The sequence below is a fragment of the Apaloderma vittatum genome, unplaced genomic scaffold, assembly GCF_000703405.1.
Source record: "Apaloderma vittatum isolate BGI_N311 unplaced genomic scaffold, ASM70340v1 scaffold522, whole genome shotgun sequence".
In the NCBI taxonomy this organism is placed as follows: Eukaryota; Metazoa; Chordata; class Aves; order Trogoniformes; family Trogonidae; genus Apaloderma; species Apaloderma vittatum.
Window position 1 is genome coordinate 44,986 of NW_009705012.1, and position 22,370 is coordinate 67,355.

The 22,370-nt window shown below is 34.7% G+C and overlaps 1 protein-coding gene across 1 annotated transcript in view; it reads right to left on the reverse strand.

The window, feature by feature from the left end:
• GPM6A (glycoprotein M6A) overlaps positions 1 to 22,084 on the reverse strand; it is a 41,018-nt gene extending 18,934 nt beyond the window's left edge. The window contains exons 1-3 of the mRNA XM_009865220.1: positions 21,985 to 22,084; positions 21,174 to 21,366; positions 7,524 to 7,680 (exon numbers count right to left, since the gene is read on the reverse strand). Coding sequence (XP_009863522.1) covers positions 7,524 to 7,680; positions 21,174 to 21,366; positions 21,985 to 22,084 — 450 coding nt within the window. The remainder of the gene's footprint in view (positions 1 to 7,523; positions 7,681 to 21,173; positions 21,367 to 21,984) is intronic.
• Between the last annotated feature and the right edge of the window lie 286 nt (positions 22,085 to 22,370).

Consider the following 22,370-nt stretch of genomic DNA (forward strand, 5'->3'; position numbering starts at 1 on the left):
CTAACAATCACTTGTTGGACATTTATTATTGCCTCTACAAAACCTGTTCATCATCTCCCTCTCTCTGACATATTACATTCCCTGGCACAGCTCCAAGAATCTTGTTGAAATATGGATACATTTCATGCTATGCTATTACTGTCATGTGGTTGATTCTTCTTGGCTTGCATTCAAGTCAACTGCTTTAAGAGGAAAAAAAAAATCACCCATATACTAAATATCAGCTAATGTGACATTCCTTAGATTGTTAAAATCTAGTACCAGAAAATTATTAAATCCTCGAAATTTTAAATTTTGAAACATCTATTTTAGGAACTGTTTTGTTTGGGGGTTTTTTTAACTTTTTTTTTTTCCTACAGACTGTACAAATGGAAGAAAAACTTAATTTGAAAAAATTAAAAGGAATTCTCACTGTTAATTTCTGCTTTTCTAAAATTTCCTTAAGTTTTTTATTTCAAAGTTGAAATATTCTATGCATGATGTCTATTGCTTTGAAACTACTTAGGTGCCTATAAAAAACTGGTTTATTTTCTGATTTACTCTAAGTTGATTTACTTGTAGCAGTGGGGGAGGAGACTTCCACAGCCGCAACAGAAATATGAAGAGAAGTTCATGCATTTTCTTAAACTTTGCTTTGTAAGCAAATCCAAAAATCAAACTGATGCAAGATCAGTTTTTCCCTGAAGATTTTATAATTTCTATTTTTGGTACTGCCTCACAAACCAATTATTATTTTTTTTAATTTGTCTTCTTTACAGTGTTAATGGTTTTATAGCATTGTGCTGCTTAAAGTTGTTAGCATTAGTTTCGTATGTCCTTCAAGGAAGACTATCATTTTTGTAGTCCAACAACTTTATGAAGTCATACAGAGAGCAATGGACCTTGTCTGCTGTTTAAGAGCAGTAGAATATCCTATTTACTTTTAATCTTCCAGATAGGAATTACTCTTTCTCAAAAAGTATATGTTTATGTTTTCATATTTTTGACATTTTTGACATTTTCCTCATCCTTTTGTTTTTCTTTCGATGGTGTTTCTAACATTTTGAGATACTTACTGGGAGTACAGCTAAGTTGTTGGATTTGTATTTAAGCATGATAACAGATAAATAATTTCATTTTAAATTGCCTTTTTTAAAAATTGGAGTAGATGCCTTCATTAAATACTGCTCAATCATGGATTCTTCTGACTGTGTTCATACCGCATAACTATTCAGTTCAAACATATAAAATATAAAAAGCAATCAGTTCCATCATGACCCAGTCCCTGCCAATGTAGTTAGGTCGTAGTAGTAATTTTTCCAGGTATTTTGGTTCCAAACTGCTGATAACTTATTTGTAAAATCCCAATCCATAATCTAATAATTTTCAGTGATGACGAGTTTTCTATACGCAGAAAACGATAATATCCAGATGGTAAAAGACTGCACTATATATATTCTTTACATTTTTTGCATTGCAAAGACTGTGATTTTTATTTGGAAAGTTTGCACCGTCTATACTTGGGAACAAGGCTTAAACTAGAAAGTAGAAATAATACTCCTGACTTCTCTAAACAGATGTGTCACTCAAAGTGAATTCTTGGCTGTCAAGAACATGTGTTCCATCCTAATTTGTTCTTAACGGGGCTTCAGAAGCCTACGAGATAATCAAACAGGGACCTTCCTTTCGCATTTGCTGGTTTTGCCAAGAAGTGAAAGTCAATAACATGGCTTTTAACCAGCCAGAGGATTCTAAAGATGTGACCTTAAATGTTAAAGCTCTTCAGCTAAAAGTAGTACTGTTAAAAATACTCTGGTTTGCTAAGGGTAACCAGCTTAACTTGAATGCTAATCATCATATGCAAATAAAAGGATACAAGCTGTGAGGAGGATAAATTTACAAATTTCCCTCCTTCTTCCTGGGCAAGTAATAACAAAAAAAAAAATCTATGGTGGTAACTATGAATTTATAAGATACTAATATGAAGAGGAGGTTGATATGAAGAACAAAAAGCTGTACATGGTTTCTGTGGATTTGAGGGACAGTAATTTTAAGTGGGAGAAATGAAAAGGCTAGGGAGTGGATAAAGGACACATCCTTGACCAGTAGATTGTGAATTTATGATAATGCCACTGACATTCGCAGGTTTAAATAACTATTAAAAGAGTAGGATGTCTACATGCAGTGAAAAAGAATAAGGCAGCCAGGAGAGAACGAGGTTCAGAGAAAACTGATCATTTGATGAAGCATTCGAGTTAAAACTGATGATTATCTGAACCTAGCAGAAAAAAAGCCATCATCTTGAAAAATTTATGATGGTCATAACAGAAAGGTAAGGTCCACAGAGAAAGTGTAACAGCTGCCACTGTCAAGCACACTTTGGAGATGTATGAAAGCATATTCTCAGAAAACAGTTTCATTTAAAAAAAACCTGCTTAAAGACTGAGCTTACACTTCAAGGGAAAAATCTGTCCTCAGTGCAAAAGACACACAGAACAATCTGAAGCAAAAACATTTTGTCTGGTTTATCACCAACAATAAAAATTCTGTCAGTGAGCAGCAAGATCAAGAGAAGCTGAGAAGCTCCTGGCAAGGAGTATTACAATGTCTGGCATACTTATCTATTAAAGGAAGCAATGAACACTACAGCCAACACATGGGCTGTGTATAAAACACATGATAAGTTATGTGAGAAGAGTAATGATCAAGCAAAAGAATGATTTTATAAGTGTGGTATTCCTGAGTGAGAAAATCTGGAAGTATAAAGGAAAACAAAACAACGTAGTCAGACTACAGGAACAAGACAGACCAAAAGTATAATCAACATCTAGAAATATACAACAAAATAATTTCTGAGCTCACTGCAAGAGAGTTCTAAAAGTATGACAAATAGAGGAAAAAAAGTACTAACTTGCACTCTTCTTTCTTTTCAGGAAAACACTTTTATATTAACAATGTAGTTGAGAGAGTAATGGCACACAGATCACAGATTCTCTGAACCACCCGGCTGAGTTCTGAAATATTGCTAGGTCTCATCCTTCCTATTTCAATAACAAGCATAGAAGATTACAAGGAACTAAGTCACCTCAAAAGATTCCAACAGTGGTCTAGTATCCTGGGAACAGATGACTTCCGGAAACCTATATAATCATCGATATATTTTATTTACTAACTCCAGTACTGTTCAGGTAGCAAATGTTATTCACCTAAACTCTAGCAACTAAAGGGGCCAAGCAGGATACAACCTACTAAATTTAGATAGTTGACTGACATGCTTAATATAAAGGACCTATCTTTAAAGACTTGAGGGTCATTCTCTTTGCAGAAAACAGGACAGTCGCTTGCAGAGAAACTTAGCTCATCTTAGAAAGTCTCTCTAATCCTCTCTCTCCTTTAACTGCTGAAGGAGCATAGACCCTTCTCTTGGCAATCTTGGCAACATTCCAAGTTAGGTGAGGTACATCTGTGTCACCCTATATTAGCTCTGAAATTAACTTCTCCATCAGCGTGTGGGTCATTAGTGGCAATAGTTCATTAATTTACTTTTTAAATTATGCAGTCTGAAAGGTCAGACCACCATATGAATCTCATCTTCCCTGTTTCCCATGTTAGTGTCTGAAACTACTTAGGGCATTTGCTACTTAATGTATATGGGGACAAGTTTTTTTTATGCACTTTCCTTATTTAAGGTTGGGTTAAGAGGTTCTAGACCCATAAGTACATCTGTTGTCTTGGAGAGAAGGTCCTTTACTACACATAAAAGAAGAAGCAGTGATATGAAGCATTCTACATTCCTCAGACACAGCAGTATTCAATCAGAAGGCAGGCTTGTCTGTTGGCTCAGCATTTTGCCACCAGAATATCCAGATATGGTATCTGATTTTCAGAAATGAGAGCTTCATTTCTAGCATTCAGATATGCAGCATCTGCTCTGAGTGGGAAAGTGAGCTGAGACTACACTGAACTCTGTTCCTCCTGTTACACAAAGAATCAAATGTCAATATGATGCAGTTTCACTGCCTCTGGAATAACTGGTTTGGTAAGGGCAAGATGAAGTGACAAGTCCACATCCCTTACAGATGGCTTTTCAAAACGTTTGTGAAGCTTCCATGGGGATTTTTAAAAAAGAAAATCTGCAATATTTTGGAAAATTCAAGTTTCAGTTTAAGCACTCAAGAAACAAAGGTCAAATAGCACTTAGGTATTCAGGTAGCCAAAATAATTTTCAAAGGCAGAAAATTCTATTTCACTCATTAAAATAAAAGGTTCCTAGGTTTACAGATAGAAAAATATATTAGTGTGACTTAGCATCTTTTCCTAGAGCCTTAATGTTTTCTTTTAAAAGGTAAGATAACAAAGAAATAGAAATACAACTGCCAGGATGAAATCTTCATCAAACATTTTCTGATGAAATAAAAAGTTTTCCCATTTCCTAGCATATAATGAGGAAAAAAAAAAGCCTTATTTGTGTTTCTTTTTTTCATTTTTTTATTGATTCTATAAGCAGACATTCTAAAAAAAGATGTAAATGAGGCTTTCCATGATCAAGCTAGCTGACTACAAATATGAAGAGCATTAAATCACAAATATACAAACACTGTCACAGTTGGCTTCAGGCTTGTCTCCCATTCTCAATTAGCAATTCTGCAGCCCAATTATATATAACTGTTTATTTAATTCTCTAAAATCATGTTCAGGCATTAAAAAATGAAGCTTAAAAACACAGCCATCCTTCCTCGAATGTGATTCGCATTGTTATACTGGTTTTGTTTCACTTTTCACAATAAATTAATTCTGGAAACTGCCAATCAGACTCTTGACTATAAGTTTCACATACCCCCTCTCAAATCTGAGAGGATACACTCTCCCAGCATGGCTTGGATGCTAAGCCTCTGAATGCACATACAGGCTGATTGATCGACTATACAATCACCGGCAAGTTTCAGTTGAGCTATTTCTTTTTCCATTACTTCAGGCAAAAAAATTCCTTTTGCCCATGTAAAGCTAGTAAGTGAGCTAGTCATAGTGAAGGAGGGAGATCAGGAAAAGCACATGAAAACTTTCCGTAGATGCTGGCTTTCAATGTTCTTAGAAGCTTGCTTTTAAAACAATATTTTGATTAAAAAAAAAAAGAAAAAAGGTTACTTTTCACATTATCAGTGAGAAATATAGCTTGTTCATAGAAAATTTAAATGAATTTTTCCTCTTTGAAACTTTTTATTGATATTTTTTCCTCCATTTTTCATAGTAGGTGGAGCCATTTTTTGTCAATTTAACTCTTCAAAAAAAGAAATATCCTGGGTGTACATTTCTCTTGGTATTAAGGTATTCTAAAAGAAATCATTTATAGTGTTTGACAGCTTAGATGTTAATATTTACAAAATTACTATCTCAAAATTTTATACAAGGAAGCTTTCTTGCAACATGTAATATCTCCCAACCCTTTTCAATAGCATTATCTCATTTTGGCAACTGTGCATAACAAAATTTATTAAAGCAAATTTACATAGCAATAGAACAATCTGGGCTTGACACACAAGGATACTGATTAGGTTCAGTTTATTTCTTCTGTCATCTTTTTGTTGAATTTATTTCTTCATAGCATTACAAGATTTTAGCTGCTGAATAAATTATAAACATATCACTGGTGGACTAAAATATTTTCTGATTCTAAATGTTTTTTTTTTAAATGTAAGCTGTTATTTGTTCCTTAAGATTTTAAATACGAGATAACCAAAATAAACTTAATAAAAAAAAAATTCAAATATGCTATATGCATTGCCTTAATCTCAGACCTCTAGAGCACAGAAGTAAAAGTCAGAATAACCCAAAATAGCTCCAGACATTTGTATAGTAATCCTAGTGATATACCATCAGAATCAGATAAGCAATAATACTGCAGATTTTTTTGTTTTCCATGGAAAAGAAGAAATTTTTGCTATCTTCAAGAATAGTAACAACGATATTCACTTATTTTAATTTTGATCTTATACAGACTTAAACTTAGCTGCACAACACATATCAGCCCAAGGTTTCTTAAAGTAAAACACAAATATTACAAATTACTGATGAGGAAACTAAAATGCTGAAGGGATTGACTTAATGAATCATTAATAATAACAGTGATATTAACCGAAGAACAGATGCTTAACTGTTTATTTCTTCTAGATATACATGACAGAATTACAGTTTATACTGCAAGGGCATCAAAACTGTGAGAGGGTGTAGCATCGCCCTGCTGCAGTACTGAGGACAGTAATTTATGGGAACTGTGAAGAAAAATAATATTCTTAAAAATTTGCTACTCTGTACAGAATCTGAACTAGCTTAGTAGGTTCTCAGTAAATATGGATTAGAGATTCGTTTCGAGGAGACGAAAGCAACATTGATATAAGCAATGATTGTTCTTTATTTAAGATGTTTCCAGTCTTTATTTATATCTTTGTTTAAAGACTTTAAAACAATTCTGAGTGAAAGTGTCAAGTCACACAATGATATTTGACAAGAACAAAAGAAAAAAAGATGAAAATGCAGCATTACTGTGGAGGATGTTAAATCTGTGTAGGGATGGTATACATGACATATTCCCCAATTTCTAATGCATAGATTATAGTGTTCAGTTTTACCTTAAATGTAGGTATATCCAAATTAATAGTTTTGATAGTCATTAGTGTAACTGTCTGCATATATCTGTTCATAGTCTGTACTCTAGTTTAATAAATGTTGGCATTTTCAGGAAGGTACAATGGGAAACCCTCCTCTAGTTATTATTTTATATATTGGTTACTGTAAATATAGTATAACATTAAGCCTATCTTAATACCCAGATCTACTTGACTGTATTTAGTAATTTATTTTCCATCAGAAAAATGATTTGTTCATACTGATGGTGTTTGTAGAAATATCAAACTGAAACAGCTACCAAGTGTCTAGGCCTCTTACCTTAGATGCAGAAGAGTTAAATACTGAAAAAGTTAGTTACTTGTGTGCTATTGAAGAGATCTGAAAATAAATCCACTTTAAAGAGTCAGCAATTTTTTTGTGTGAGAAACCTCAATTGAAGTTCCAGTACAAATCAAATTTTTCAAACCTAGGTTTTCCGGGGTCATAAGTGAGTGGTCTTTCCAAACCAGAGATAATATGAACAAATATTGGGCTGTTGGTCATTTAAAACTAAAACCTAATGACAGCTGTCAGCTTGTTCCAGGGAGGAATAGGCAAGATTTCTAAAATAAAAGAGAAAATATTGTTAAGAAAGATAGTTTTTTCCAGTACAGCTGAAGGCATTACACACTTTTAGTCCTGTCCCAAAAAGCTTATGTTGCTGATAGAATGAGATTTCCCATCCAGCTGGTAGAATTAATTACTCCTAAGGATTAACCAATATAGAGAAAAATTCTAACACTCTATTCTCCTTTGGTATGAGTTTTAACTACTGAAATATCAGAAAATTAAAGTAACAAAAAATAAACATCACCAGGCACTACAGATACACAAAACATGTCAAAATTGTCTTAAGTACAAAAGCTTTCTGAAGCACTTACCCAGGCACTGACACATCTGCCACAAGTGGTGATTTTGAAATCTCCATAGAGATCCTTGATGGCACCAGTTGTAAAGAATCCCTCCACCATCAGCAAAATGCCATATACAAAGAATGCAGCTGCTACACCATATATCACATACTTGAAGATGTCAATCCTGTATAGGAACAACAAAAATTAACTGCATAAATATTTAAAGCTGACTCTGAAATTTTTAAGGGTGAGATCATCAGACCCACTAAGCCTCAAAGTCTATGTACTGGAGTCAACTTAAGTGCTGATGTACTATAATGACAGCTGAAGCTGAGGACAGGAGTGAACTTTGGAATAAAATAACATTGAAATAAGAAACACTGAGGCACTTAATAATATGTAAAAATCAATCTGTGTAGGTAAGGCACTGTGTGGTTGTCTTGCCCAGCACTGTCTAGGACCTCAACAGTGGCTTAAGGGGATTCTGCCTCCTAAATGTCCTCTGATCACCAGGGTTTGTTTGAAAGTACTTCTCTGCTCTAGTGTTTTATCTAAACTTGGAAACATTCTAAGGGACCAACTGCCTTGGATCAGCAGGTTTCAATGGTTCCTACTTGGACTTCTCTACAAACCAAGCCACAGCAAATTTCCAGTTTTTCAATATGACATGGCAGGAGTTGCATAACTCTTTAGAAAATGGTAATATGCAGGTTTAAGATGTCAGTAAGTTCCAGTCATATTGTCCAAAGCAATAGTTTATAACAAAGTCAGACAAAAAGTAAGCCAGAGACACATCAGGATCTGCAAGATGAATTTTGACATGCACCAAACAACTACCTAAAATGGAAGTTTCTCAAGAAATAACAATTAATACTTCCATTGTTATGGAAATAAATATTTCATGGTAACATTTCTATAGGATCACTCTTTTCATCATCAGCCAAAGGATAACTCAACACATTATACATGTATCATAGAATCATAGAATCATAGAATGGTCTAGGCTGGAAGGGACCTTAGAGATCATCTAGTCCAACCTCCCTGTCATGGGCAGGGATGCCACCTCTCGACTAGAATAAATGTAAATATAAAATACAATAACAAAGCTCAGAATTCCATTAAAACACCTTTGAGTTTGGATGGTTTTCAAAAGGTTCAAAAGTCAGATTCAAGTTTACAGCTGACATTTCAGCTGTATGTGTCTACTTCACTGAAGGCATCTAAAGCTCACATTACTCTTATAAAAATGCAACTAAACTTATGACGTCGTTGGGGGTGAGAAAAGTATTATAAATAAATGCATTTGGCACCTATTGTAACATTTTTTCAGAAGGTGATATCTGAAGGCTTCTAGGAATGAGTCAGGATATGTTTTTCCACTAGCATTCCAACAACAAAACCTTCTCAGCCTTTTACTACATTATTTTTTCATTCACACTCAAGTGAGAACTAGGGTAAGTTGCTATCTCTGTGCGATAGATACATGAACTATTCAAAATAGTGAAACAAATTTAGCACTATAGCTAGTATTAGATAATGAAAAAATTACATTTGTTTTAATACATATAATTGCTTATTACATTGTAAAAATCCCATTTCCTTAATTTTATAGGAATTCAGTCAGTATATCACCTTTTTTTTAGAGAGAAAATTATGTTTTAAGCCTGCCTTGTCGTTATTGATGACAATAAAGTTACAAGAACCAGACAGCAACTTTGTGACTATTCCATAAGATCTCTTCCAATTCCTACATTATATAGCTTTAAAAATTATGGCTGAAGTATGAGAGTTCTGCAAGCAGTAGCTCCTCACAGACCTCTGTGTGCTCAGTGCTGTAAAAATTACAAGCTACCATTGCCTTAAAGAGATTAAAAATTTTGGGAAGTCCAGAGACTATTTCTGCCCTTCCAACAGCCCTTGAAACCATCTGTGCTGAGTGTCCCACTGAGCTGCTTGTATCAAAAAGCGTACTGAGAGATCTCTGCTTTTTCCTCGGCCTCATGTGTAACTAAAGGAGTAACTTCCACTTAATCCTTCCTGTCACAAAGAAAAGAAAATATATATAGCTACACAGTAGCCAAATATAGATATCGATTTCTTCCTCATATACTCTCTACAGAGAGAGGTAGTAAAAGTCTCTCCAGATCAGATTGCATGAGATGAAATAGCCAGGCTTACTCCTAGGAGAAACTATCTTGCATAATGCAAAGAGAGAAAAATATAATCAAAAATTGTGAAACAATCATTCAGCCACTTCATTAAAAGTCAAATAGAATTGTACCCAATATAACTACATTTAATGTGTGCTGTATTTAAAGACAACACATTACAACAGTAATATTTTTATATATATGATTTTGAAGATAATGTTGATATTAAATTACCCTGCAGCATCTAATAAATTTCTCATAAACTTTGATTTTTTCAACAAAATTATAACAGGTAATAAAATATAGACATTGTAAAACAGAGACTGCCTTTCTTTAAAATAAAATTTAATTCCTTGTGGATGAACTCAGGGAGATTAATTACCATCCGTGCTTCAGCAAAATCTCAAATGCTGCAGACAGAGCATGAGAGCAACCAGGGAAGTAAAGGGAATGGCAGAAGGGGTGATGAACACAAGCCAATGGGCAAGATGGGTAGGGACAAAGAAAAAGGACAAGCAGGGCTTACACTTGTGCAGGCTGGAATGGAAGAAAAGAGGTGGGTAAGGAGCAAAGGAAGAAGAGACAAAATCATAAAATTTGTGCTTCTGACAGGACTGGAAACATATGCATTAGGTAAAGACTAAAGTTACACTAAATGAGAAGAAAAAAAGAAATGATGAATGTCTATTTGACAAATGCAGGAGTTCTATGAATATTATATAATGATATAATTAAAGTAATGAAACATTTCTCTTAAAAGGCTGTCAATGAATATTATGAAGATCAACCTGATTTTAACAGATTTGCATCAGTCACGCAATTCTCACTTATTAATCTAGGTTGCTGGGTAGAATATGCTGAATTATTATTTAAACATAAATTAATTGTGAAAAACATCTTGAAATTAATAAAAGTGCTTTTTTAATAGAATAATCTAACCCATCTTTTGCATACTGTCTTAACCTTGTAGACACTCCATAGGTTTCAGATCTGCTCTTCCTCATTGCTCTTATGATCAGAAATGTTAAAAACACAAACAGCACTGTTTCCAATTTGTGGTTTAAATCAAGCTGATCTTTCAATTTTTGTTTCTTTTTCTGCTGCTGGATCATTAATTATTCCATATTAAGCAGAATTCGTAATTCATTAATCTGAATCTGGATTCTATCCAACAACATAAGTATTAAAATAGCTCTAGAGAAAATACTTTCTTCCACTGACAGAAGTTATTGATGGAAGCCATCAACGCTAACATCTCAACAAACAGGTTGTAGCTGACTAGAGAGCAGACTATCCCAGCAGAGACAAGTCAGAGGTGAGTGAAAAACATTCTCAGTTAGTCAGATCAATGTCGCAGATTTCCTGCTGTGTATTTTCATGGTGCTTTGGCAAATTCAAGGACTGAAAAATAAAAATAAATCAGCAAGCAGTAAGACTAAATGTTGAATGATCATGTCTACGTGTAGCAGGCTCTTGCAAAATGCTTGTTACAACACATTATTTATTTTTTTGCTGTTGAGATACCTCCAATCACCTGAGCTCATAATTACTAAATCCTGCTTCAAAAGTATTTCAATGCTCATAATTAGCTTTTGGGGCTTGTGGAAAGTTGCTTCACTGGAGTAATTCACTACTGCTCCACATTATAAATGGATTTACTATGCCAATAGATAACTCAAGAAGAACTGTTAACACTGATCCTTTATATTTTACTCTCTCTTAAAGAGAACAGTAAATTTTAGGGACCCTGAAGCATTTACATTATTCAATCTAATCATGGTACATTTTCTATGTTTGTAGGTTGGTACTCAGCTAATGCACACCAATATATATTTTCTATAAAAATTACTTAATACTGCTTTGGAATAATCTACAAAATAGTTAGGGATGTTTTTTTCCTATTAACCTATATTGACTAATATAAGACTGTATTGAAGACATTTATTTGCAATTAACAGCAACAAAAAAACCCACATTATTTTGCCCTGTGACATGTGACTTTCATGCTCTCCAGAAAACTTTCTTATTCAAATAATCTATGTGCACACTTCAGCCTGAACAAGCAATAAAAGCTGAATATAACAGAGGCTTTGGTTGGCCTAGCTCATCAGAGTAGTAGGGGGAACTAGTTTCCCAACATTTAAAATTCTGCCTCACGTTTCTCTTCCTGAATTTATAACATGACTTCTCCAATATAAATAATGATGTTCAGATACAATAGGTACTGAATAGTACATAATTGCCAGCAAATTGTACCTATATTTTGTGAATGCAAGTAGATTCAGGCTATTATATCTATTTCTGAGCTAAAGAAACACAACGAGGAAAATAAAATATCAAAGCTGTAAAAATCAAGTAGGTTCTCATATCATGATTCCTAATTAAAAAATTGCCTTTTTAATAGGTAGCATAGACAATTTAGAAAGATGAGAAATGGATGTAATCACTACCACTGAGGTAGGTCAGTTTTATGGGTTTGGGGGATTGCTTTTTTTCTCTTTTCTTTATCTTTTTCAGTCACAAGGAACTTCGAATAGTTGATGGTCACATCTAGAATGCACAATACTATCTGCAACTCTGTAAAAGGGCAATGCTGGCCTTCATGTTCATCCTCTTGCCCCCTGAGGGAGAGATCCTAAGAGGCTGTTAAGAGACTAAGATAGCAGCCTGGCCCCTCAAGCTATCTCAGGCTTATAGACAGAGTTTTGCAAATGTGTTTTTGGAGATAAGACAAAAGGAGAAGTTTGCAATCAAGAAAGTATGTTTAGGGTGTGCAGAAGCCATGACCTATGGAAGTTTTTAAAAGAGGTGCTCAGGGTCTTCTGTAAACCAACTGGGAACAATTTCTTGGTGTGTGTTCACGACGTTATTCACTTAAACCGTTTGAGCAAAGAAGGTAGTTGGTACCATGAAGTACAGAGGAATTGTTAGCAAAAGGTGGAGACAAAGAAAACTTCAGAAGGAAAATATACAGTCAAAAAACTCCAGGTAACAACATAAACAAGTAAAAGAAACTGAAATATCCTCACTCTAGAGAAGGGAGAAAGGAAACTAGTAAGAAAATTTCAGCATAGACCCACAAGGGATTTTTTCCAAGTTTAGGTTAATAGTATAAATTTCTAAATTTCAGGTGGAAAGAAAACAAAGTTGGAGTACAGAATGCTCGATTAAAGTTTGTCAGAAAATTAAAAAAGGAGAAAGTTTTACTGTAAAAAAATACTAAAAGCAGCAAAGGCCTAAAAGTATTTTTGTTATTGAAGTAGAAATAAAATATAATAAAAAGAAATGGAAACTGCTGCTTATGTATTTCTGGAAGAAATTTTGTATGTAACCATACAAATCACTTTTCAAAACTGAAGTCAGACTGCTAGGATCATACCACCATACCATAGTATGCAAGTTACACCCACATTCTGCAAGGGCCAGGTTTCATTATTCTACTCTGAAGAGAAGGTAATGTGATATAAGATTCCATTGATTTTAACAGATTAATTTGTGGTGTACAACTCTTTGCAGGTATGCAGAATAGAACCCTAAATCATTAGCCTCTAGATGTTCAATGGTTGCTTCCCTCCTAGGAATGGGATAGTTGAGCCAAGATTTCATGGAGCATCTCTAAAAGCAGTAGAGAATATATAAGCTAATAGAGAGGAGCAATAGCAGCGAAAACCATGTTTCTACCCTATGAATTTCATAATTTTCTTAGAACAGGAAAGTATCCAGCTTAGAATTTAAATGATCATGAAATATATATGAGTGCAAACCATAAAATTCTAAATATCATATATAGATAAGACTGTTTCTTAGTGATGTTTCTGATAATCTAGGCTTGTTCTGTCTGCTCAGGTCTAGCAAAACTACTTTCTTAGCTATTTTTAAAGATGCTAATTACAGAAGAAATCTAGAGCCCTCTTTGCCTGAAGAAAGCCAAAACAAGATTGGAATTGGTGCACAGTAACATGCAGATTTCTGGCAGAATTACACTGTGGATACTGAATTCCCAGGCAACTTTCCATGGCAGTAGAGTATAGAAAGGTGTGGCAAAAGCATATAAAAAGATTTGTGAGTACTGCATTATTACAAATGTAAACTTGGAGTCACAGCAAATATTGATAGTATAAGACTGACAACTTGAGACTAAAATTCCAGATTGGGATGGCAATAGTTAATTTTACTCTCTTCAGATCTCCCACAAGAAAGCTAGTTATATGTTTAGCATAGCACATAAAATAAGATTTAGGAACAATATGTACATTACATAGAAATATATGCTTTCCATTTTATGTGTTTACAGAGTAAACTAAGACTAAAAGACGATAAAGGCATTTAAAAGAAAAAGAAAAAAAGGATATGTCCTATGAAGATGAATCACTTGCTGAGAAAGGTCTTTTCCAAATGCTTCAAGTCACAGCCATGCAGTGGTTATAGCTAATCTAAAATTCTAGGCAAAGAAGAAACAGAGCTGCTTAAATATTAAGAGAGATGCTTAAATATAAATACAGCCGTATTAAATAATAGAGCTGTCTGCCTAAAAGCAATTGACTGGTTTTGCACAGGTGAAGACCAAAAAATTTCTTATGTAAGATCATTCTGCTGTTATTCACATGCACTACTATGCATTTCCTTATTCAATTATTTCATAAAATGAGGGCCACATTTTTGCAGGCACCTCCCCAATCCTAAATTTTACTTACATAGATTTTTAATTGTTTTGCTTTTAGCACAATACAGAACACTAGGCTGCATAATATAGCTGACTAAGTAGTAAATGTGTCTTTTCAGCACTGTCTAATCTTGCAAAAGTCATATTCTCAAATGCTGGCAATTTTTGTCAGATTTGGTACATTTACCAAATGATGCCAGATCTAAAATGCTATGTTCTGCATCTAATCTTTAATATGCTCTATCTGTCCAGTGTTACTTTTTATGCCTGACTGAAGCATTCCAATGAAATAGAAACTGTTCTCCTTAAGTAAACTGCTTTCCTTTTTTTAATGAAAAATGCATCCTTTGACGACATTGTACTCTCTCTGGAGGTTTCTGTCAAATCATAACACATGAACAAGACACATGGGCCAAAATTAGGCCTTCCTTGCAGAGATATCTTTACTCTTCCACACCGAGTCAGAATCTGGGTACAGAAGCTCAAAGAATGTTATTAGTAGGAACTCTCATTGTCCTAGTGAGAAGTCTTCTGACCACAGAGCTCAGTTAACAACCCTGTAACTTAGAGCAGCAGGGATTATAGGTACATCCCCATTAGTATTTTGGCTCCGAATTGATTTTTTAAAGCAATTCCTGCAGCTGTCCCTACTTACTGAGATATGGTTTTTCATCATGTTTTTCAGACTGCAAAACATGGATTCCTTTCCAATTAAGCTAAATGGTAAGTAAGCTCCAGCAGTGTTCCTACTGTATTCCAGCTACTAATGGATGCTTAGTCGATTTTATCAGGTAAGACTGAGCTCAGAATAAGTCCCTGAAATACACATAGTACGAACAGTAAGTTATTAGCACCAAGTATTTAGGTCTACCAATCAGTTTCTATTGTACTAACACTGCTTTCTAATGTATATGTAGCCATATGACTCCTCTGCTTAACTCTGGACTGTATCTTCAGAGCTTACATCTCAAAAATACCAAGAGAGCAGATTATCTGTAGATTTCAAAAGAGGGTTTGAAATAACGCAGTTCTCAGCCCATGTTGTCCAGTTTTCATAGAGCAAGATTATCAGCCTGTGCAGCATACATAATAGACATAGAGTATTACATATCAAGCTAGGATTTCTACAATACTTAGATGAAATAAGATTAACTGAAAATGACTTGCTGTCGCAGAAGAAACTGCACTTCACATGTATCAATGTAATAGTCAGGGATTTTAAAGATAGTTTATAAGCATTGCATTTGCAAAATATTTTGTAATAAAATATTTTTGCTGATATTTGTAACTTTTTTCAGATATATAACTTTTTAAGATATTTTGGAAGTATGTACTAATGCAAATATCTATAAATTACGTATTTCATATCAGCTACAGGTCTTTATTTTCATATCTTTACTACAGGTCTCATTGTAATATCTTTCACAGTATTCCACTGAATACCTTTCACAGTATTCCATTAATATTAGTGCAATAATATTATTGACAGTAATATTTTTTGTGGTACCAATATTTAAATTTATCTGCAAAGCCAGCAAAAATAACAGCATAAGATCAGAATAACACCCATTTATCTACCTCTCAAAACACTAGTTTCAAAGAGTGAGGAATATAAAAGCTTCTACATATTCTCTTTTGTTTTTCCTCAGAACAGTTGAACATATATATATATATTACTAAATAATATCCTTTTCGTAAACAATGACTCTGCAGTGACTAGCAGAAAGGTTATCAGTAAGCATCAAATTTGGACATAGTAGCATCTGAAACATAGGCTTTCACATTTTGAAAGGAAGGAAATTTTTAGCTGTGAGAAGGTGGCTCCAGTAGAGTGTCTGTGGCACTTCCAACCAAGAAGACAGTGACAGATTTAGAGATGGTAACTTCATTTAGTTTAGTAGTTGGTTTCACAGCTTCAAAAGGAAGTGAATTTACAACGACCTGAATTAGCTTTGACTGTAGCAGGAAAATGTTACTGTTTCTATCAGGAAGATTTCTTCATTTTCCACTCTAGGAGTACCACTCCCTTGTCTCATGGCCTATATATCACACGCATATGACAGATGGCACGGAGTGGCCTTGCATACTAAAGAGAAAGAACTGTAAAAGGAAGCTGTTGGGAAACACACCAAATGCACCTCGTGCTGCTGATTTCCTAAAAAACAACTGGAATTTGTTCCAAACACCAGAAAAGCATAAAAATGCAGTTCATATAATACATGTTTGATAATCACACATCTACTTCTGCTGACTTCGGAATCTAGACAAAATCAGTGATTAAGTAAGTGCATCTAGTTATACACAGTACTTTCCATATATAGTGTTCACTGCAGTTTATTAAGTTATTGGAAGAATGACTGAATACCACATCTGCCTCAAGCAGATTGCTCAGTTTGAGTGAAGCCTACAGAGTTGATAAACTGACAAAGTAGGTAACATAAACCACTCACATCCTAGAGTTAAAATATCATAAAGGCAGCTCTCAGGATAATTTAAACCACCATAAGTGTTTTCTTAGGATTCCTTTGAATCACAAGGAAATGAAATAAAATAACTGCTCTGCATCCACTGAACGTCCCAAACAACAGATTATAACTTCTGTACATTAAATCCCCAAACAGGAAGAAAAACCAAAAAAGTAAAAAAACCAACTAGTGTTAGTCATAAATTGATAGTGAAGAAGTGTGTAGCTATGAGAAACGAAGTTTCACAAAAGTAAAACAACATCCTTTACAATTTTTTCTCTTTGTTATGCAACAAATCAACATAATTAGCAGTTAGTCCCGATAAAATATCACTCATTGATAATTCCAAATATTGATTTATGACCATCCAATTTTTCAAGGTTCATGGATTCAGAAATGACTGTTTAAAAGAGAAGAGACTACACCATTCAGATTTGTAATTTCTGAAGATATAGTCTTTCCATAAGGAATATCTGTCTGTAGAGTATATGTTATCATAAATTTGAATACATTAGATTTATTTTATTTTTCAAGAGTTCCAACTATCTTCTTTGCCTGTGTCACTCTGAAGAAATTCAAGTTAAGCTGCAATCCAGTACTTTGAGACAACATCCTTTTATAAAATAATCGTTACTTTTTAGAAACAATTGGTTTTAGCATCCTATTACAGGCAGATATTGTTTTTGTATTTTCTCCCTTAAAGCAAGCCAACAAAGAAGCATTCTTTTCTGTGAACTATTGCTATAAAAGCACTACTTCTAGCCCACCAGCATCTCTTCAGGATGTCTCCAGTACCTCAGAATTATTGGCCACGATCATTCCTTACTTTGACGTGAAAAGGAAAGCATAAATTTGAGAAAATTGATTGAACTGTCTGGCATTTAAGGAATTTTAAATACAGTTGCAAAACTTGCTTTTCAGTTTCAAAATTATAAATATTTACTACTTATCAGTATTTCCAAAGAAGGTATGAACTACAGCTGGTATATATTATTTGAACTCAGATGAGAGTTGTAGGAATTGGAATCAGCGACCAGCATGCAAGGCAAGCACTCTCACTGCCTCTTCTACTCCATGGGGCTGCTGCTCTTAGCTGGACCCCCAAAGGCAGAGCCCTCTAAGGAGACTTCAAGGCAGGTTCTTAATTAATTCTTCTCTCCCCAAGCAGCAGGGTGTCACATGGAACAAGAGCTCCCCATGGGGCAGCTAGAGTCTATTCCAGCACCCCAGCCAAGGAGCAGGGCAGCCCCAGACCCATGAACAGATGTATCCATGGTGAGGGACTGAGAGTCCGAGCCTGGGCTGAAATGGTGTCCAGGAACATGGGCAAGTTGAGGAGAGGCCTCAGCAGAGTCCAGGCAGGGACAGTCAGGTCTGGTGATGTCCTCAGGGACATGGATATGGATATTTCTGAATGACTATGTTGGATTTAGGTATGTGTTTATTCTAGGTACTTGAAGAGTGTTTCAGAGCTTGACTGTTCCCTCACTATGTCATTTTTCTACGGGGTCTGCTGCTTCTTTTAAATTGCATGAGCAGCTGTATTGACAAAGACAAAAAATACAGGGTGGCTTGTGAGCTGTGTTATTCCAGTTCAGAATAAACACACTCAGGGACACAGTCAAAAACGCCCTTATCTCTTACCATCCACATAAGTAGCTCTCAGATAGGGATTGATTTTTATCTTGAACGACATTTGAAATCCACTGCGCTAATAAAAATATAGACAGAAACCATGAGCATGATTAAACAGAATCTAACACACTTCACTCCAGCACATTTATCACAGAAGCATGGACTCTGGGTCAGCCTAAGACACTTCACAGCACTAGAAGCATTTAAGAGTCAAAATACTTTGAATTACTTCAAAAAAGTATAATCTAGTAAGTCACGCTACTAGACTTTTTTAATTCTTATTATTTCTACTTAAAACAATAAACAATTAGATTTTATTTCTATTTGAATATTTATAGTTTTAAGAATGTAGGCACTGCACTATTTGTTTCTACTTACGTATTTTTTCCTTCCATTTTTTTGCCTTCCTGTGCAATATAATCACCATAGGGCTTTTGTAATGCCCACTGTTAAGTGATAGTAATGACAAAATATTAAGCATGTCTTCTCCCTAGAGTTATTTTTATAGGCAAAGTACTATCTACTTAAGGAGGTAGAAAATCAATGTGTGCATATTTCTTTGAGGACCACACAGTCTATTTAGGTAAAAGCAGTTGCTCATCTGTTTTTAGTCAAAATATTTACTCCTCCTCCCTTTAAGACATAACTTTACAGACATATTTCACAACTGAATAGACTGAAATTTTGATTCCAGTAGGTCTGCCAGGGAAAGAACTGGGTTTAGCATATCTTTAAGTAAACAAGAAAACAAACAAATTAAAAAGCTACTAGCTAAGCCAAACAATTAAATGCCAAGGAAAAAAAAAATCACCCTTACAGTTCCTTAATAATTTTCAGTGAGTTATATGCATTTGAACTACATCTTCTGACTAATATTTTCACTTAAATATTTGACAGGGAGAAGCTGGAAAACTTGCTATGAAGAGAAAGCATCGATTTGTGGCCGTTCTGCACTAATGGCTTCCTAGGGAGTAATAAAATAAGTTAGAGCCTAATAAAATGACTGATCTTTCATTCAAGATAACAATGAACCTTAGCCGCCAAGTCAAGTCAGACCCATTATTCTAAATGACAAGCCAAAATGGCAAAACAGAAGCCACACACTTCCCACCTAACCAATATATTATTATACAAGAATGTCTAAATTCCTTGGTCTTAGGAAGAAACTTTGATATAGCATAGCAGTAACATACTTATTTGGTACATTCTCCTTTCTGGGTACAAATTCCACAAACAATACAGCTACCATTCACAGAGAAACTTTGGAAAGGATGTTGATAATATAGCACTACACAAGTTAAGAGATTTAAGATCCTGTTTCTAGCCAACATGAAAACAGTAGTAGTACCAAGTAGTAGTACTAAGTCAGTTCAAATGCATACCTTGTCCATTTTCCCGTCTCAGACAATGACTATAAGAAAAAAAGAGCAGGCAAGCCTCTGGGAATTGGTGAGCTGGGTGTTTATGTCATTAGAAACCATTAATGGATTTGTTTTCCAAGATTATTCAGTATTTCCTTGAACCCATATAAGCTTTCAGCATCCGCAATATGTGACTGGCTTCACAGATCTCCAATACAATTGAAGGACCATTATTTGTTCCTTCTGAACCTGGTGCCTACTAATATTTTAAACAACTTTTACAGGAAGAGAAAGACAATCTAACTTTTTGCACTTTATTCATAACATTGTGAATTTACAGACCTCTAGTCCAACAGCTCTTAATCACCCTCTTTCTAGACTGAAGAGTCTTACTATACTGAATTTTTAATCACATAGCCCCTGTTCTATAACTCTAATCATCCTTTCTTCCCTTCTTTGGGGCACCAATGTTGTAAACATTATTAATGGCATCAATGACAAATGGATTTATACAATGACATAAGTATGTTCTCTGTTTCTCTGTGATTTTCCCAGCAGTTGCTGGTACTTTGCTTTTTGACCACTCTAAAGCACTGAGCCACCATTGTATAGGAACTATCCGTCATAAGAGGTCAGTGTTGTGATGGATGATCAAATCACTTTTTCAGAAAATATTCATGAAAGAGAAGGTTTACAAATTTGAGGATAGGATTCTTGAGTTTTAGTTACAACTCTTAGCAGCCAGGTAAGAATTTGGATTTCAAATCTCTAAGAAAATCATGTTTTAAAGATGTTAGAAAACATGTCATTTAATTTCAGGTTACAGTAAACTACTTTTGCTAAATGTAATCAATTTACCAAAGGAAAAGAGATGGTCAGCAAAATAAAGGCCTTCCAGAAATAGGTTTTCAGGAGTAGCAAAACATTAAAACTTCAAAACTGATTAATTCTAAGAAAACCAAATACAATAAAGTTTTCACATTTCAAGTCTCTGTGTTCTGAACAGCTCTTCAGCTACTTCTGTATTGTGTTCATTCCCTAAACTAATCCTTTACTTGTTACACACTCCTGCTTTATCTACTTAGAGCATAGAGATAATGATGATGATGATTATTAATTTTTAGCAAAAAAATATCACAGGATAAAAAGAATAAATGTAAGCCTGTGTGGAAGAAATTTATCAATATTATATGAAATAATGTTTAGAAATAAATTACAAGTATGGAATATTAAGTAGTAAATACAAAAATATCAGCTCTGTCAAAACTTCATCTGCTGAGCTTCTCCAGATCATTCTTTCTATGATGTTCATTACGAAACATTTTCTTCAGTCAGTTTTATATGCCTTGTGGAATTTTTCAGCAGTTTTAAAAGGAAACAATTAAAAGAAATGAGTAACTTACATGGTAAAGACATCAATAACATCTCCTGCAGCTCTTGTCATCTCAAAGTAGGTTTGCAGAATGTTGACAGTTCCTGAAAGTGCTTCATGTCCACAACCACAGAAGAGCGCAACTCCAGCATACAGCAAGATGGTAGCAATCAAAGATGCATAGGGAATACCTCCCAGGCATTTGATGCAACACTCAAAGCACCCTATAAGAAAATAAAGTTATGTGTTAATATATTATAGCAAGAAAGCAAAAAAGAAAGCTTTTACCACTGAGAAACACTTCTGAAAACTGAAAACTGCAGGGCAAAGAGTGATTAGGTCAAGTGTGACAAACCAGGAAATCTGTGAAAGGACACAGGTTAATTCAACTTCTGCGTTTTCTCAGTTGCTACCTGACCTGTTAAATGTGCCATCCAATTAACATGAAACATTAAACAGGTAATTCCTTCTACAGAGCAGGTTACAATATTTATCCTAGGCTATAACTACATTCACAATTCCTGTTGCTCACCTATCAGATTACTGAGGTGGATCCTCAATAACAGGAAAGCCACAGAAAGAGGATATCCATTTCAACTCCTTCCATCGCCATAGGTTTATTCCATTTTTTCATCTGTACAGTGTTGACAACAGAATTGGTCCTGCCCACAGCACCGATTCACTCAAAACACCTCACAAGAATAAATGAAGTTATCCACTAAAAAGGCACAGAATTAGAAACAATTATAGAAGTTGAATTTCTTTCACTATATTTTACCTGTGTCTAGACCAATGCTCAGTTCCTCTTTTCCCAGCAAGGGTTCTCAAGTTTCTCGTACTACCTTGTAGTTTGTCAAGTAGTTTCATGAAAGCAGCATCTCTAACTCTCCCAAATCTCACAACTCCGGTAAGGACTTTTACACCCTTTAGAGCCCTTTCCATTGCCTTCTGGAAGGACAGAGAAGGCAGGAACCACTGGCTGAGGGAAGGTAAACATGCCATGAGTTTTATTTTCTCCTAAGAAAAGGATTTGGATAGAAAGGATTTGGATAGACAAATAGTCAACTAAAAATTAGTTATAAGATGTTCAACAGTTGTGAGTCAATGTATTTTAATGTGCTTCAAAAACTTTAGGCCATGCTAAATCATAGGAATAACAGAGATACATTCAAAAAAAGGGAAGAAAAAAAAGCAAAAAGCACAAAAATGCTATTCTTTAAAGACCATA